Source organism: Fukomys damarensis, unplaced genomic scaffold (genome assembly GCF_012274545.1).
Source record: "Fukomys damarensis isolate Sample0158 unplaced genomic scaffold, DMR_v1.0_HiC HiC_scaffold_23, whole genome shotgun sequence".
Lineage (NCBI taxonomy): Eukaryota > Metazoa > Chordata > Mammalia > Rodentia > Bathyergidae > Fukomys > Fukomys damarensis.
Genome location: NW_022900935.1, coordinates 48,658,218 through 48,676,843, shown reverse-complemented (window position 1 = coordinate 48,676,843; position 18,626 = coordinate 48,658,218). Strand labels below are relative to the sequence as shown.

The 18,626-nt window shown below is 38.4% G+C and overlaps 1 protein-coding gene across 3 annotated transcripts in view; it reads right to left on the bottom strand.

Moving 5' to 3' along the window:
* Tlk2 (tousled like kinase 2) overlaps positions 1 to 18,626 on the bottom strand; it is a 127,085-nt gene that overhangs the window by 90,629 nt on the left and 17,830 nt on the right. Inside the window, exon 2 of one of the 3 annotated variants that reach the window (XM_010637498.3) lies at positions 16,039 to 16,212. The exons of the other annotated variants lie outside the window; for them this stretch is intronic. Within the exon in view, the coding sequence (XP_010635800.1) occupies positions 16,039 to 16,044 (6 nt within the window). The 5' untranslated portion in view covers positions 16,045 to 16,212. The remainder of the gene's footprint in view (positions 1 to 16,038; positions 16,213 to 18,626) is intronic. 3 annotated transcript variants of the gene reach the window in all.

Here is an 18,626-nt window from a genome sequence, read left to right as displayed (position 1 = left end):
TTGGTACCGGGGATGGAACTCAGGTCCTTGTGCTTGCAAGGCAGGTGGTGGAACCACTGAGCTAAATCCCCAGCCCTCAACCATCTTACTTTGACAAAGAGGCCAAATATCTTCACTGGAAGAAAGATAGCCTCTTTAATAAATGGTGCTAGAAAAACTGGCTTTCCACATGCCGAAGATTTAACCTAGACCCCGTTATCTCTCACCATGCACTAAATTAAAATAGAAATTGATCAAAGATCAAATTATAAACACAGAAACACTTAATCTGCTAAAAGATAGAATAGTAGAACTCTTGAAGACACAGATGTAGGCAAAGACTATGAGCAAAACCCTGGCTGCACAAGAACTATTACAAAGAATCAACACCTGGGATCACATCAAATTAAAAAGCTTTTGCACAGAAAAAGAAACCACCAGCAGAGTGAAGAAACAATCTACAGAATAGGAAAAAAATTTTGCCAGCTGTTCCTCAAAGGACTAATACCTAGAATATAAAAAGAACTCAAAGTCAGACCCCCCAAATTCAAAGACTCAATCCAAAAGTGAGCATCTGAAATGAATAGAAACGTCACTTCTCAGATGAAGTACAAACAGCAAATAAATATATGAAAATATGTCCAACATCACTTATCATTTGAGAAATGCAAATTAAAACACTGCAATTCCGTCTCATTCCAGAAAGAATGGCTATCATTAAGATGTCAATCAATAGCAAATATTGGCAGGGCTATAAGGGAAAAGGAACCCTTCTCCATTGTTGGTGGGAGTAGAAACTGGCAAAACCAATATGGAACTCAGAATGGAGTTTCATCAAAAAACTAAAATTAGGGGCTGGGGATTTAGCTCAGTATTTTTGGCGCCTGCCTTGCAAGTGCAAAGTCCCAAGTTCAATCTCCAGTACAAAAAAAAAAATCACACACACACCCTAAAATTAGTAGGTCCATTTGACACAGCTAGTCCCCTTCTAGGCATCTTCCTTTAGTTAAAAGCATCGTATCACCATGATATATGCATACCCAAGTTTATAATAGTACAGTTTATAATAGCCAAATCTTGGACACAGCCCATATGCCCATCAACAGATGAATAGATAAAGAAAAGGTGGTATTATACACAATGGAGTACTTCTCTGTCATAAAGAAGGAAAAACCTGAGGCATCTGTAGGTCAATGAATGCACCTCAATATATAATTTTAAGTGAAATAAATAAGACAGAAGTTTAAATATTGCATTAGTTCTCTTGTGTGAGAAACTAACTAAGGGTAAACATGTCAAAAGAATATGTTCAAAAGGGAAAGAGAACAAGGGAGGGAGGAAGGGGAAGGGAAGAGGATTATAAAAAAAAGAATGAAAGGAAAAAATGAAAACAAAGCTTCTGTAAGTAGGAAGGGAAAGAAGGATGGCAGAAAGGGGAGGGAAATGGGAAAAAAAGAATTAAGCTATATTCTGTACTGGTAAAATTCTCAGTGCTAAATGTGAATACTATGTATGGCAAATATGTACTAATAAATTTTATTTTAAAAACTAGTATGACTGGGGCCAGGAATTTAGCTCAATGGTTCCGCCGCCTGCCTCGAAAGCACAAGGTTCCAAGTTCGGTTCGATCCCCAGCACCAAAACAAAACAAACAAAATACACACACACACACACACACACACACACAAAACTGGATAAAGAAAATATAGTCTATTCATATGATAGAGTATTACTGAATCATAAAACAAATCAAATACTAATACACACTACCACACACCTTGCTACTTATTCACTGGTTATGGGAGTTATGATGAATAAAAAAACACTGAATATCAAACAAATTATTTTGACTAGGAAGGGGAACGTTTCACAGGCAGCTGATACATGTTCTAGCTCATGCATCTAGGACCAAACAAGCCACAAGTACCAGTACAGATTTTCACATCAAAATGTACCAAGTACCAAATACAACAAGTTTCAAAGCAGTTAAATACCAAGGCCCTGGTATTTAACCTGGAAACATTTTGTTAAAGTAAAATAAGACACAATAGATCTTTCAAATTACTCCATTCCTACAAATCAGAAGTAGGGAAATCATAAAATGGGGACGGAGGTGACAGCCAAAGGGTATGGGATTTCTTTCCTTTTCTTTAGTTGTTTTGGTAATATTGGAAGAGGAACTGGGGGCTTTTACACTGAGCTATATGGTCAGCTCTTTTTTATTTTGAGACAGGCCTTGGCTAAATAGCTAACTGTCCAGGCTGGGGTCAAATGTGTGCTCCTACTGCCTCAGCAACCCAAGGTGCTGGGATCACAGGCATGCACCACGATGCCTGGCCATGATTTCTTTTTAAGGTGATAAAAATTTTCTAAACGTGCCTTGATGGTTGAACTAATCTGTGAATATACTTAAAAAAAAAAAAATTGAACTCTACACTTTTTTTGGGGGGCAGGGTTTGAGACAGGGTCTCACTATGTAGCAGTTCAGACTGCTCTGGAACTCACTGTGTAGCCCAGGCTGGTCTCAAACTCGCAGAGATCTTCCTGCCTTAGCCTCTTGAGCCCTGGGATTGAATCTACACTTTCAATGGGTGAACTGCAGTATGGAATGTGAATTAAATCTCAAAGCTGTTTAAAAAAAAAGTCATTAGACTTAGTGTCAAAAATAATTTGTTGATCCCGGGTACCAAAAAAAAAAAATAGTAATAATAATTTGCATTCTTATTAGTGTATATTAGTATTTCTTTCACTGTCCTTGAAACACTATTTTAAAACTACAATTAATACACTATACCAGAGCTCTTCACAGTAAAATGTTTGTGAAACTGCAAAGAAAAATAATAAAGTGAAACTGGGGAGAAGAAATAAAGTAAAAGTATGCACTCTTAGAGGAAGCAACAAGACTTACTTCCACAATTCATAAACAGCTCAATGACAGAAGTGAATGAAAAAAAGGAGTTTTGTTGTTGTTGTTGTTTTCCAATACTGGGGACTGAACTCAGGACCTTGTGCTTGCAAGGCAGGCGACAGCTCCACTCAGCTAAATCCCCAGCCCTCCTTTTTATATTTTTGAGACAGGGTCTTACGATGGCCCCAGATGAAATTTAAATGTATGAGTCTCCTGCCTCAGCCTCCCTTGGTGCTGAGATTATGGGCATGCATCACCATATCTAGCATAAATTATCTTAAATGCAACCATTATGAAGCATTTTGCCCTTTGGGTAGTAATAAAAACAAATAATACATTTTTAACTATTCACTTCATTTTCAAAAGGAAAAGCCAAAACTGATGAGTACAGGTGAAAATTACCAGTACAAAGAAACCATTTTTTAATTACCAAATACTAAAAGCAAAAAACTTGTAAAGTATACAGTGATATACACAGCAGTGTTTGAAAAATCAATGTTAAGTGGCACAATAAAAATTCTTGGGTATGCGTGTCTAGCCAAAAGAAAAAAGGATTAATAATTTTTTTGTTTTGTTTCGGAAACAGGGTCTTGCTATGTAGTTCAGGCTGACCTTGAACTCAATATATAGGCCAGGCTGGCTTCAAACCTGAAGCAATCCACCTGCCTCAGCCTCCTGAGGGCAAGGACTGCAGGCACGCGCCACCACACGTGGCTAGTTTTTCTTTTTTTGTGTGTACCAGGGATTGAACTCAGGACCTTTTATTTGTGAGGTAGGCACAGCACCACTAAACTAAATCCCCAGCCCAGGGATCAATAATTATAGAAACTGTTTTGCTAGCGCAACTGGGGATTGAACCCAGGGCCTTTGCACTGAACTGAATCCCCAATCCATTTTAGTTTTTGAGACAAGTTCTTGTTAAGTCACTAAGTTGCCCACACTGGGCAGGAACTTGCTAACACCCTGCCTCAACCTCCCAGAGTGTTAGGATTACAAATGTGTGCCATCATGCTTTGCAGATTAATAATTATTTAATCCTTCATTTCCAATCTTCTTCAGTATCCCATATTTTATAAAACCATTAGTACTCAGGAGACTGAGGCAGGATGATCATGATTTCAAGGTCAGCTTGGACTACACAGCAAGATCTTGTCTCAAAAAAAAAAAAATTCATGTAATTAGCAAGAATGAGATACATTCCCTATTTTAAGAGGTTACTAAAAATAAAAATAAATTTAAAAAGAGAACCAAAGGTTTATAAGCAAAATGAATGTTTAAGTGTCAAAAATGTCACGCACACCTGAAATCCCAGCCCTCTGAAGGATCACTGGGAGTTCAAGCCCAACCTGGGCCACATAGTGAGTTCAAGGGCCTGCACTATATAATGAGACCCTACCTCAAAAACAAAAAATGTCACAGTACTTAGGAAAAAAATGGGTGGGAAAAAAAGGAAAATTAAACTAGATTAAGGGAGGCTAAAAAGATATGCTAAATTCAATGCATGAACCTTGATTTGGTCCTGAATGTAAAAGCTGGGCATGGTGGCACAGCTCTGTAATGCCAGCTGAGGCTCAGGAGGCTGAGGTAAAAGGATCACAATTTTGAAGTCAGCCAAGCAAAACTGTCTCAAAAAAAGGAAGGAAAGCAGGAAGGCAAGCAGGCAGATGGGCAAGAGTGGTGTACTGGGGTACAGTTTGGTGGCAGAGTGTATGCCTAGCATGTATAAGGCCCTAGGTTCAATTTCCAGCACTATTAAGGGTGGGAAAGAACCAGCTAGCTATAAAGGACATTACTGGAACAAAAGCAGAAACAGTCTATGGACTGCATATGAAATAAATATTGTTTGTCTCAATATTAAATATCAAGGGTGATTAAATAAGTCCTTTTCAGACTTGTCTATTATCAGTTTTTCAAACGTAAATTCTCCCTTTGCTCCATCTTTTTTTTTTTTTTTACTAGGGTGATTTGTAAGTTTTTCTGAGTTCACATTTAGCTATTGTCCCCCACATCTCATAAGTTAAGGAAAAGGCCTTAAAAGGCCTCTGTCAGTGTCCTGTAACAGACATTTCAAAAAACACTTATACATTGGTTTTCATGTCTAGGATTTATTTCCACACAAGATGGGAGTTTCGATTTTTCCATGTAGCTTAAGAGCCATGACACAAAGCAAGTGGCATGGCATGATTCTGTCCTATGCCTTGCTTGCACTGGTAAACTATCTGCCTAGTCCTAAATCTTGAACAGACTTGCCCTTTTCCAATTCTCAGCTGTCCACTGTTCCAGTTCAGAACTATGATCTTAATTACCATCCCCAAGTGTGAAATAATCCCCAAAGTATAAAAGCCTGCAGTGCAGTCTGTCAAGGTTTAACTATCATTTATCACGGAGATATCATACTGTTAATATACAGGAACTACATAATTTTCGTATTTCATGAGTCACTTTACTAAAGTGTTCTAATCATTTCTGAATTTTTTCCTCTGGATTTAGAATCTATGTACAAAATCACAGCATTTGTAGCCAGGCATGGTGGCACATGCCTGTAATTATAGCAACTTGGGGGCTGAAACAGGAAGACTGCAAGTAAGAGATCAGCCTAGGAAATTTAGCAAGACGCTGTTAAAATTGGGGAAAATAATGAAAGAGCTAGGGATGTAGCTCAGTGCTCCCACAGGTTCAATCCCCAGCATGAGGGCAGAAGGAGGGAGTAGTGTTTATAAGTAAGTTTATTATCTTCCTTTCCATAATTTGTACCTTATTTTTTCACATTTTATTGTACATACTATACAAACAACGTAAAAGAATACCAGAGAACACTGTTTTGTTCTTTGTTTTCATATACCTTCTCTATAGCACTTTACCTTTAAAAATGATACTAAGATCCTGAATAGGGCCAGGTACGGTGGTGCACACCAGTAATCCTAGTACTCAGGAAGCTGAGGCAGGAAGATCACTATGAGTTTGAGGCCAGCCTGGGCTACAGAGTGAGTTCAGGCCTTCAAAGGCCAGCCTGAACCACATAACATGACTGCCTCAAAAAAAAAAAAAAAAAAAAAAAAAAAAATTCTGAATAGCCAAAACAATCTTGAAAATAGAGTTGGCAGTCCCATACTTCCTGATATAAAAATTTACTACAAAATTGGGTGCAGTGGTGTGCATCTGTAGTTCCAGCTACCTGGAAGGTTGAGGCAGGAGGATCACTTGAGCCTAGCCTATTCAACGAAAGTACGACTCCCTCTCCAAAATAAAAAAACTTATTACTAAGGTATAACTATCAAAATAATATAATACTGGTATAAAGACAGATATATAACAATGGAAATAAACAGCCCCAAAATAAACCCTCATATAATGGTCAAATAGACTGTATTGTTTTGGGTATCAGGGATCAAACTCAGGACCTTGTGCTTGCCAGGCAGGCACTGCGCCACTGAGCTACATCCGGAGCCTGGACAAATACTTTTGACAAGATGCCAAGACTCTTCAATATAAAAGGGGCAGTCTTGGGCTGGGGATTTTTAGCTCAGTGGCTCCACCGCCTGCCTCGCAAGCACAAGGACCTGAGTTCAATCCCTGGTACCAAAAAAAAAACAAAAGGAGCAGTCTTTTAAACAAATGGTGCTGCAGAAATTGGACATCAATATACAGTTGAATTAAGTTGGACCTTTATACATTAATTAACTCAAAACAGATCAAAGCCCTAAATACAAAAGCAAGAACTATACAATTATAGAAGAAAATATGGTAGGAAGGTTTTATAACATTGGATTTGGCAATCATTTCTTGGATATAACACCAAAAGTAGACAACAAAAATAAATTAAAAACCTGTATGTGACAAAGGGCACACTGAGTTAAAAAGAAAACCTACCAAATGGGCAGAAGTATTTGCAATCATATACCTAGGAAGGGGTTAATTATCTCAAATGTATGAGTAATGGCTAAAACCCAACAACAAAGCAAAGAATGCAATTTAAAAATGAGCAAAGGTCTTGAACATTTTTTCCACAGAAGGTATTATAAATGGTCAACAAACATATTAAAAGATGTTCAAGCTGGGCATGGTGGCTAAAGTCTGTAATCCCAGCACTCATGAGTCTGAGGCAGGAGGATCACTTGGGAGTACAAGGCCAGCCTACACTATAAACTCAAACCCTGTCTTAAACCACCCCCCAAAAGATGTTCAACATCACTAATTATTCGGGAAATGTAACTCAAAACCACACTGAGAGATCACCTTACACCCATTAAGATGGCCACTAGCAAAACAAAACAAAAATCACCCCAGAAAGAAGGGCATGGTGGCGCATGCCTGTAATCCCAGCACTCAGGAGGCTGAGGCAGGAGGATCGCTGTGAGTTTGATCCCCGGTACCCAAAAAAAAAAACAACAAAAAAAAAACCTGAATGCTGAGGTTTTAATTTATAAAATTACAGTATTTTTGAAACTGTATTGTATAAAATCAGAAAGCAGGAACCCAAGTGTGGTGCTGCACACCTGTCATCCAGTGCTTGGGAGCCTGAGGCAGGAAGGTCATGAGCTCAAGGCCAGGCTGGGCTACATAGTGAGTTCAAAGCAAGTCTAGAGAACACAGCAAGACTCCATCCCCCAAAAAAAAAATCAAACAAAAAACACGCCCAATTGCTTTCTGACAAAGGTGCAAAAGTAATTCAATAAGTTATATAATTATATAAATTAAAAATAAAAGGCTTTTCAAAATGGTTCTATATGTAAGGTAAGAGGATTGCTCCAAGTTCAAGCCCAGCTTGGTCTACACAGTATGTACTATAAAGTAGAAGGCTAGCCTAATCTATACACTCTTTTTTTTGGGGGGGGGTGTACCAGGGATGGAACTTGGGTCCTTGTACTTACTTGCAAGGCAGGAGGTGGAACCACTAAGCTAAATCCCTGGCCCTAGCCTAATCTATATAGCAAGACTTCAACTCAAAAAGAAACCTGGAGCTGGGCGTGGTGGCGCACACATGTAATCCCAGCATTGGAGAAGCTGAGGCAGAAGGATCACTGTGAGTTCGAGACCAACCTGGGATACATAGTGAGTTCCAGGCCAGTCTCAACTACCTAGTGAGACCCTGCCTCAAAAAAACAAAAAACAAAAAGAAAGAAAGAAAGAAAAAAAAAAACCTGGAAACTACATACTACGGGTGATCAAAATATGCAGTGAATGTTTACATTTTTACAAATTTATTACAGTAAAAAACACTACCATTAATCCCCTTCAAAACACTCCCTCTCACTTCAAACATCCTACCATTCTTCGCATTTTCTGACACAGTTTAGAAGTCTTTAGTGTCTTTACAGGGTATGACCAAAAATATGGTAAATGCTGCTCCTCGGTGTTATTCAACAGAAAGGAAAGGCTCATTAAAAAAAAAAAAAAAAAAAAAAAAAAAAAAAACAGTGTGGCATCTCCTCCTCCACCTTATTCACTGGATCTGGCACCATGTTCTCTTCTGAAGTCAAAATGATCCTGAAAAGTGTTGCAAGTCAATTTACAACACTGAAGCAACCATAAAAGTACAACTAAAGACACTCACCAAAGAGGACTTCTGGATCTGCTTCAGAAATGGCGAGAAGAAAGAGTGGCAAGAACAGGACAAAGCCTGGGCCTGGGGTCTGGTGAGCAGGGCATGAGGTGCAGGGGGGGAGAAGGCCCCAACATCTTCACCACCACCTTAGACCGCCCTGCACTGGGCCAGCTAGGCTGGAGGACCAATGATTATGTACCTTCCTCTCCTTCCAACTGGTGACTAAGAACCAGGAGTAAAAAGTACAAACAAAATGCACCTTGCTCAGGGCAGTGCTTAGCAATGAGGAATTACTCACATACAGTTAGTTATTCAATGCCTAGGAATCAGAAGAAGTGTATTTTAATCCTTGTTTCAGACACAGTTGACTTGACTTTTACTCAGTCTCTTTCCTCATCAGTAAAAATATTTTTTTAACTATGCATGAAAGCTTCCTTCTAATTTTTCTTCACTGCAGTATTAAGAATTATATCAAAATGAAAATATATGAATAAGTATCCCCCCAAAAAGAAAAACACTTTGACTTTCTGTTACTCAGATTCTTCTGGAGTAAGCAAAATTGCAGATGGATTCAATGCTAACTTTTTCCAATCATTGTTACAGTGTCTGTCCTATGAGACAGTCAAACTTAAAATATTTTGACAACAAAGATGATGATTCTGATACTGAAACATCAAATGACCTAAAATTTGCGGAAAGAATCAAGATCAGAAACAGAAATCAGAATTACCTTTTTCCCAGCCCAGGAATGCAATGCCGGTAATCTTGGCATTAGAAAGCCATGCGGATGGACTGCTGTTAAGATTTTAAAGCCAGTTTGGGCTACATAGTGAGGCTGCCTCAAAACAAAAAACCCAGGAATGTTGGCATCCAGTGATTCCATCCTTCTGCGAGACTGAGGCAGAAGGAACATAAATTCAAGCCCTGCTGAGCAATATAGCAATTTAGTAAGATCCCGCCTCAAAACAAAAAATAAAAAAGGAGGCTAGGAATGTGTGAAGATTTGGGGTTCAATCTCCACCATTGCAAAAAGAAAGAAAAAAGGCTGTATAATTCAGTTATAAATCATTCTGGAAATAATGAAATTACAGAGAAGGAAAACATTACTTGTTAGCAATTAGGGTTTTTAGGGAGAGGGAATGGCTGTAGCTAAGTAATAGCAGAAAATAGCCCTGTGGTGTTGAGTAGTTCTGCACTTTGTGGTGGTGGTTTAGAGAAGATACCAAAGTCATACAATGATTTAAAATACATGTTGGGGCACACACACACTTAAATACAAATGATCTACAGTCAGTATAAGATCTGTGTACTGGGCTGGGTGTGCAGCTCAGTGGTAAAATGAGAGCTCTGCCTGCACAAGGTTATTGCGTTCAATCCCAAAGTGGCAAAAACAAAACAACAAAAAACTCTGTTGATTTTATCAACATCAATTCCTTGCTTTTAATATTCTACTATAATTACAGAAGATGTCCATAATAAAGGAAAGGTGAAGAGTTCATGAATAAAAACCTCCCTGATTTTTTTGCAACTTCCTATGAATCTATAATTATTTTGAAATAAAGTTTTTGGTATTTTATGTTATTTATTTACTTGCAATTGAAAAGTGATAATAATAAGAACCAACCCTTAGGTTGTACTTGCTACATGGGCCAAGATTAGCATATTTAATCCCTATGATAACCTCTTAGGAGCTGAATTACATCCTTCAAAACTTCATGAGTTAAAGCCCTAATTCCCAGCACGCTGTGAGGCTGAGGCAGGATGATCACAAGTACAAAGCCCAGCATGGGCAATTTAGTGAGAGATCCTGTCTCAAAATTTTAAAAAGGCTGAGGAAGGCCAGAGATTTAGCTAAGCGGTTCCACCGCCTGTCTTGCAAGTGCAAGGACCTGAGTTCAAATCCTGATAGCCCCCTAAAAAATTAATTAATTAATTAAAAAGGCTGGGGATATAGCTGTATGAAGCTCTGATACCTTGATATTAAACAAAGCTAACTAATCTAGAAAATCACCTGGCTTAAACCTTAGACACATAATGAAGTCCCTTATTTCCACATTATTTTGACCAAAAGTGAGATGATTTTAAATAAGTGACTTAATATTAAACAAAACATTACCAAGAAAATCCAAAATTAATATCTATTAATGATTGTTAGTAATATTTCAGTCATTCCCATGAATTCCACATAATTCACTCAAGATCTACAGCACATAATGAAAAAGGTAATTTCAAATGTTGACAACAATATGAAGGAATTCTCAACATTCTTGCACTGTTGATGGGGATTCAATATGGTGCAGCTGTGTGTTAGCTTTTCATTGCTTCAACAAAATACCTAAGAAAGGCAAAATTATTTTGGCTCACAGTCCGGGGACTTCAGTCCATGATAGACTGGCTCCACTGCTGTAAGGCTTTTGACAAGACATAAACATCTTGGCAGAAAGGCATGGCAGCCGGGCATGTTGGTGCATACCTGTAATCCCAGAACTCAGATCACCATGAGTTCAAAGCCAGCCCAAACTATACAGTGAGACCTTGTCTCAAAAGAGAAAAAATAAAGGAATGGCAGAAGGCTGCTGACCTCATGACAACCAGAATGGGGGGCGGGGGGAGGGAGAGATGCACAAGCACAGTGTGAGAGTGACCAAGACAGGAAGCAGACAGGAACCAAACAGAGTAACCAACGTCATACTAGTATGAACCATGCCCTTCAATTAGGCCCCATCTCCTGTTTTCATTACCTCCCAATAATGCCATCAAATTATAATCTCATCAGGCCAGGGATTTAGCTCATTCTCTCATCAATGGATGAATCCACTTCATGACATGATATTAGCACCTTCATGATCCAATCACTTCTCAAAACTCGCAACTGGCAGCCAAATCTTTAGCATATGAGCTATGAGGGACCATTTCAAATCCTAACCTTAACAAGCTGCTTTGGAAAACCACAAGTTTCTTAAAAAGTTAAAAACAAGAACTTATTATGAGACCAGCCTCATCAATGGATGAATCCACTTCATGACATGATATTAGCACCTTCATGATCCAATCACTTCTCAAAACTCGCAACTGGCAGCCAAATCTTTAGCATATGAGCTATGAGGGACCATTTCAAATCCTAACCTTAACAAGCTGCTTTGGAAAACCACAAGTTTCTTAAAAAGTTAAAAACAAGAACTTATTATGAGACCAGCAATTCCACTCAAAAGAAATGAATTAATTCCGTCCTTAAAAGAATTGAAAACATTTACACAGAAAAACTTGTCCATTAATGTTCACAAGGAGCACTATTCGTAATAGGCAAAAAATGGAAACAATCCAATGTCCATCAAGTGATAAATACATACAGAAATGTGGTTTGGTTAAACCAGATGTGGTGGTGCATGCCTGCAATCCCAGATTTGGGAGGTTGACAGGAAGATCTTGAGTTCAAGCCCAGCCTGGGCTATGCAGCAAGTTCAACGCCATAATGGAATATATAGAGACCCAGTCTAAATAACCAAAACAAATGCTTCATTTTGCTTACAAATATTGTTTATATACAACTGGAATATTACATGCTAATAAAACACATTTTTGTATACAATTATTATTTACCAATAAGATGAAGTACTGGTCCATGCTAAAGCATAAGTGAACCTTAAAAACACGATGCTAAGTGAAGAAGCCTGCCACAAAGAGCCACACATTGCATGACTTTATTCCTATGAAATTTGTCTAGAAGGCAAATCTATGGAAACAGAAAGATTAGTGGTTGCCTAGAACTACCATGGATGGCATTTTATAGGTATATTGTATGGTGATGATTTCTAGGGGTTATAATGGACACAGGAAGGCATCAAATGTAATTTTTTTTGGGGGGGGGTACTAGGGATCAAACTCGGGCCCCTGCGCTTGCAAAGCAGGTGGCGGATCCACTGAACCAAATCCCCAGCTCAAATGTAATTCCTATTCTTCACAGCCTCTTGATCACTTATGGAAATTATTAGGTCATCATTTTCTCCCTTAATTTTAAAATCTCTTATTCCATTTAAAATTTTTAAATAAGTGACAAAACACTGCTCTACAAATATGCTTACATAATGATTATTTAAGGAACAACAATGACCTTGGGGCCAAGGATATAGCTCAGTGGTAGAATATGCTTGGAACACAGCAAGGCCCTGTACCACTAAATGAATGAATACAAAAAATAGAGAACAATGATCCAAAAGCTAAGTCTATATGTGTCAACACCTTATGGTAGTTCTTTGAAATCGTTTACTGTCTGAAGAGTTAGTAATTACAGTTCTCAGTATAAAAGTATGTATATTTTAAAATAAAAATCATTTTTAAAAACCTAAGAGGAGTATGATTTTAATATATGTAGAAAAACTAGCAATATGCACTACTATGTATTTCATTACAAGGTCTCTAAGTGATGTTTTTAGCTTTCTTATGCTAAAAAACCACTCTTGTATTTTTTGTACTTTGAATTGTAAGCATCTCTCAAAAGTACATGTATTGAGGGCCGGGGATTTAGCTCAGTGGTGCTGCCGCCTACCTCACAAGCAGAAGGCCCTGAGTTCAATCCCTGATAAAAAAAAAAAAAAAGTACATGTATTGAAGGATTGGTCCCAGTTGACGGCACTGATAACGGGAGGTATCTGGAGAAAGTTTACTCACTAGGTCCATGCCCTTGAAGGGTACATTGAGACCATGTGTCCTTCCTTTCTCTCCTTGCTCCTGGCCACCATAAGGTGAGCAATTTCATTCATCACTCATTTCCTGTCATAATGTTCTCCCACAGCACAGACCCACCAATGGAGCAGCCAACTATGGAATAAAACCTCTGAAAGTGTGAGCCAAATAAATCTTTCTTCTTTATAAGTTAATAATTTCAGATATTCTGTCCATGTTGGGAAGCTGACACATGTCCTATACAGGTCAAAAGACTACAAATTCGGGCCGGGGATTTAGCTCAGTGGTTCTGGCAACTGTCTTGCAAGCGCAAGGACCCGAGTTCGATGCCCGGCACCAAAAACAAAACAAAAAACAAACAAACTACAAATTCAGTATTTAAAGATAGAATCCTGTGGCACATTCAAAGCCAAGTGCAGTGGTGAAAGCTTGTAATTGTAGTTACTTGGGAAGCTGAGGGAAAAGGACTGCAAATTCAAGGCCAGCCTGTCTCAAAAAAAGGAGACGGGGTGGGGGGGCAGGCATAATGGCATGCACCTGTAATCCTAGCACTCAGGAGGCTGAAACAGAAGGATTGCCACAAGTTTGAAGCCAGTCTCTGCTACATTAGTAAGTTCAAGGTCAATGTGATCTAAAGTATACAGTGAGACCCTGTCTCAACAAAATTAAGAAAAAAATAAATAAAAAGGGCTGAGACTATCAATCAGTGATAAGTACCCTTGGATTCAATCCCCAGTACCACAAAAAAATAAATAAAATCAATATAATTCAGATTTATAATACCCAAGAGATATGACTGAAGAAAGCTTGATGATGACAACTATGTTTAGGTTCTTGAATTCCATGGCAGAGAAGATAGCAATACTTAATGTACAAGAAACAAACCCTGTTGACATCTACAAGAAATAAAATTCCTACTGCAGAACCCAACATATTGGCACAACAACAAGATGCACGAGTCTGAACTCTACTTCCAGCTGACTGTGGAACAAGCTTCAGCAAGTCTTAATTCTTTAAGCCTCAGATTCCTTATATGTAAAGACTTTGGGCTACACACAGTGGACATGCCTGTAATTCCAAACTTTAGGGAGGCTGAGGCAGGAGAATCTAAAGTTTGAGGCCCACCTGGGCAACTTATCAATACTCCTCTATCTGAAAATAAAAATAAAATAAAATTTTAAAAGGGTTAAGAGGCAAGCATGATAGTACACAATTATAATCACAGAATTTGGGAGACTAATGCAGGAGAATCACAAGTTCAAAATGTGCTTGGGCAATTTAGCCCCAATCTCAAAATAGGGGAAAAAAAATACTGGTCACATAGCCCAGTGGCAGAATGCTCATGGGTTTAACTGCTAGTACACACACACTCACACAAAAAAATGACTGGGGCTAGCTAGCTTGCTTGTAGAGAATCCATGGGATTCCATCCTCAGCACTGTCCCCTCTCCCTAAAAAGGAGCCAGAAAGATATCACAAATGTCCTTTATGCCCCTTTAAGGACCAGAAGACAATAATTTTTAAATTCATTTACTTATTTTGGGTTTTTTAAGACAGTCTTGCTAGGTAGTTTAGGCTGGCCTTGAACTTGCAGTGATTCTACGGACTCAGCCTCCCAAATGCTGGGATTACAGGCATGTGTCAATCAATAACTCTGCCTCCTACATACAACACCTTAGCTCTGTTTCCAGTTTCCATCTATGTGAGTGGGGAAGGCAGCTGGAAGATTTTTTTCCAGCAAAGAATGGCAATCTCATCTGTTCACCTTACAATTCCAAAAATTATACTACCTAATTTACTATCAAAGGTGATACAATTCATATACAGACTCTTAGCTAGATTACTGTTACTTATGTTCCAAAAGCACAAATTTCTAAGGCACAAACTCCTCAGAATTAAACAAATTTAGCAACTTAAATAGACAACAATTTAAAAGGATATTAAGACTTCGTTAAGGAATATACTCCGGGAGCTGAGGCAGGAGGATCACAAATTTGAGCTGAGCTAGGCAATTTAGCAAGACCCTGTCTCAAAATAAGCCAGGTGTGGTGCAGCACATCTGTAAACCCAGTACTCAGGAGGCTGAGGCAGAAGGATCACCATGATTTCAAGGCCAGCCTGAACTACATAGCGAGACCCTGTCTCAAAAAAATAAAAAAACAAATAAAAACGTCTCAAAAAAATAAAAAAACAAATAAAAACGAACAAAATACAAAAACAAAAAACTGGGGATGTAGCTCAGTAAAAGGCCTTGGGTTCAATCCCAACTTCTCCCAAAAGCAAAACAAGAAACTACTAAAATTGTTTTTGGCTTTTTGAGACAGGGTCTCACTTTGTTCACTATGTAGCCCTGGCTGCCCTCAAACTTGCAGTGATCCTCCTGCCTCGGGAGGGGTTATACAGGTGTACGCCACCACTTAAAAAAAAAAAAAAAAAAAAAAAAAAACAGCTGTGGAAAAAAGCAAAACAAACAAACAAACAAAAAACCAACTGTGAAAAGTATCACAAGAAGTTATGACAAGACAGGCATGGTAGCTGCCTGTCAGCTCAGTGTTATAGGAGGCTGAGATAAGGAAGATCACAAGCTCCAGTTTAGCCTGCCTTAAACAACTTAGTAAGACTCTGTCTCAAAACAAAAAAAGCCTGACCATGAAGCTCAGTACACAGATCCTGAGTTCTATCCCTAAGGTTACCCCTCAAAAGAGAAAAACAAAAGTTATCTTTTTTCTTGTAATATACTTTTTTTTTTTTTTTGACAGGATCTCACTATGTAATCAAGGCTGGCCTCAAACTCAAGGTAATCCTCCTGCCTCAGCCTCCCAAGTACAAGTGTACAACACCATATCCAGCATGAGTGATAATGTACTTTCAAAATAAAATAATAAATTCAAAGTTAGCACTGTAAAAAATTAATCTCACTTACTTGCATTTCCTGAGTGGGAAAGAATGGGATGGTCCAGGAGTATGACCAACCAAAAAATGATTGAGAACAGCAGGTACCAACAGTTTAAAGTCAGAGAGATGTGGGACTGTGTCAATGAACCACTCTATGAAACCGGGCAAATCACTTAAATTCTATCTGCTCTGGTCTTCTCATCTGTGATAAAAGAGGAAAAACCACCTACCTTAGGGATGTTGCAAGGATTAAATAAATTAATGCTACATACTGGGGGAGGGAGCAGTAGTGATTGAAAAATAGTTACTTCTTCCCCCATGTGGAAGGTTGTACCGGGTTATCCTTTTAACATGAACTTTGATCAATCAAGCCAGCCAGCAGTTTTAACCATGCTATAGAAACTGCCAAGCATGTATTAATTTCTGTTTGTTGATTGTGATCGTAGAACTGGGGACTGAACCTAGGATCTTCAAACTGAACTACATTCCCAGCCCTTTAAAATTTTTTAATTTTGAGGCAGGGTCCTGCAAAGCTATTAAACAGCCCAGGTTGGGCTCAAACATGCCAAGCATGCACCATCATGCCTGGCTTCGAGCACGTTATCAAAAGAAAACAGCTTGCCACACAGAGAGGCCGAATTATTCAACAAGTCACAATATTTAAAATCCAACAGGGCTGGGAATTTAGTTCAGAGGTTCCACCGCCTGCCTCACAAGCACAAGGTCCCAAATTCGATCAAACAAAAAATGAATAAATAAAAATAAATCCAATGGAAAGGTGAAGGATTTAAATCATTCCTTTAAATCATAAATGCCTGTTCAAAACTGGAAACTCCATGCTCTAAGTAAGTGTACTTCTCCCTTCAATCCCCACAAGATTGTAAATCTCAAGAGCCAAGGGATCAATGCTTCTTCCACCACTGTATTACTAACACAGTATCTATTAAGAAATGTTTGCAAGGGTGTGCCCATAAACAAATACTTTTTAATTGTCTATACCTTAAAATCTTCATCTATGAAATGGAACTACACAGAGTTCTACAAGGAATTCTATGAATTCTCTCTTCTGTGTTCTTAAAGAATATTTTAAATTGCATATTATTTGATGCTATAATGACACTACTTTAAATTTCAGCTGTCAACTGTTCACTGGAGATACGAAAGGTAATTCATTCTTATAAATTAATCTTGTATCCTAGCTAAATTTAAACTCTAGTAGCTTTTTTACAGCTTACTTAGCACTTTTTTTTTTTTTTTTTTTTTTTTACTTAGCATCTCTTATGTGCACAATCATGTCAATGTTAAGGCATCTAAAAAATATAGTTTTTATTTTTTCCTTTCTCACCTATAAGTTTATTACCTTTACTTGCCTTATTGCATTGGCTAGAACCTTCAGAAATGTTGAACAAAAGTTGTAAGAATAAATATCCTTGATTTACTCTGGATTTTAGGTAGCAAGCATTCAATTTTTCACCATTAAGTATGATGTTAGTTGCAGGTTTTCCACATATCCCTTTTAACAGAGTAAGGAAGTTCCCTTTTAACCATAGTTAGCTGACAGCTTTTATCATCAATTGATGCTATGTATGTAAAATGCTTTTTGTGTATCTATTACAAAGTCACTTAACAATTCTTTATTTTATTAACATGGTGAATTACAGTGAGTTCTCTCTTTTATTTTCCCCGAGACAGGTGTCACTATGTATCCCATGCTGGCCTGGAACTCACTGTGATCCTCCTGTCTCAGCCTCCCAAGTGCTGGGTTTACAGGCGTGCACCACCACACCCAGCTACTGAGTTCTGTTATGTCAGCCCTGCAACAGGCATAAAACCCAATTGGCCATAATGTATTATCCTTTTTATACACTGCTAAATCCAACCAATCTCCCTTCCTCCCTCTTTTCTCCAGATTGGCTGTGAACTTGCAACCCTCCTGCCTCAGCCTCCCAAGTAGCTGCAACTACAGACCTGAGCCACCACACCTACCTTATTAATGAGTTTTGAATATACACATTCATAAGAAATCTGAGCTATACCCGCCCCCATGTTTCTCTTTGATTTGGTATCAAGACAATAGTGACCTTATAAGTATTTTCTGAAACTTGTGGAAAACTGATACTATTTCTTCCTTATATGTTTTGAGATAATTCATCAATACATAGCCATGAGTCTGAACTTTTGTTTGTGGGAAGACTTTATTACAAACTTAATTTCTGTGATTTCTGGTTTTTTGAAACATGGTCTCACTACACAGTGCAGGCTGGCCTTGAACTCAGGTCAATCCTGCCTGAGCCTTCCTAGGGTGGGGATTACAAGCCTGCACCAGCATGCACAGCCCTAATTTCTTTCATAAATAAAAGGTTATTCACACCTTCTTCTGTTTCATTCAACTCTATTATTTGTCCTCTTCTACTTAGACTACTCTTTTCTTCTTTGAAAGCTTATTTCTTTTAAAAATACATTATTTCAGGCTGGGCGTGGTGGCATATGCCTATAATCCCAGCACTCAGGAGGCTGAGGCAGGAGAATCACTGAGTTTGAGACCAGCCTGGCCTACACAGTGAGTTCCAGGTCAGTCTCAACTACATAGTAAGACCCTGTCTCAAACCCCCCATC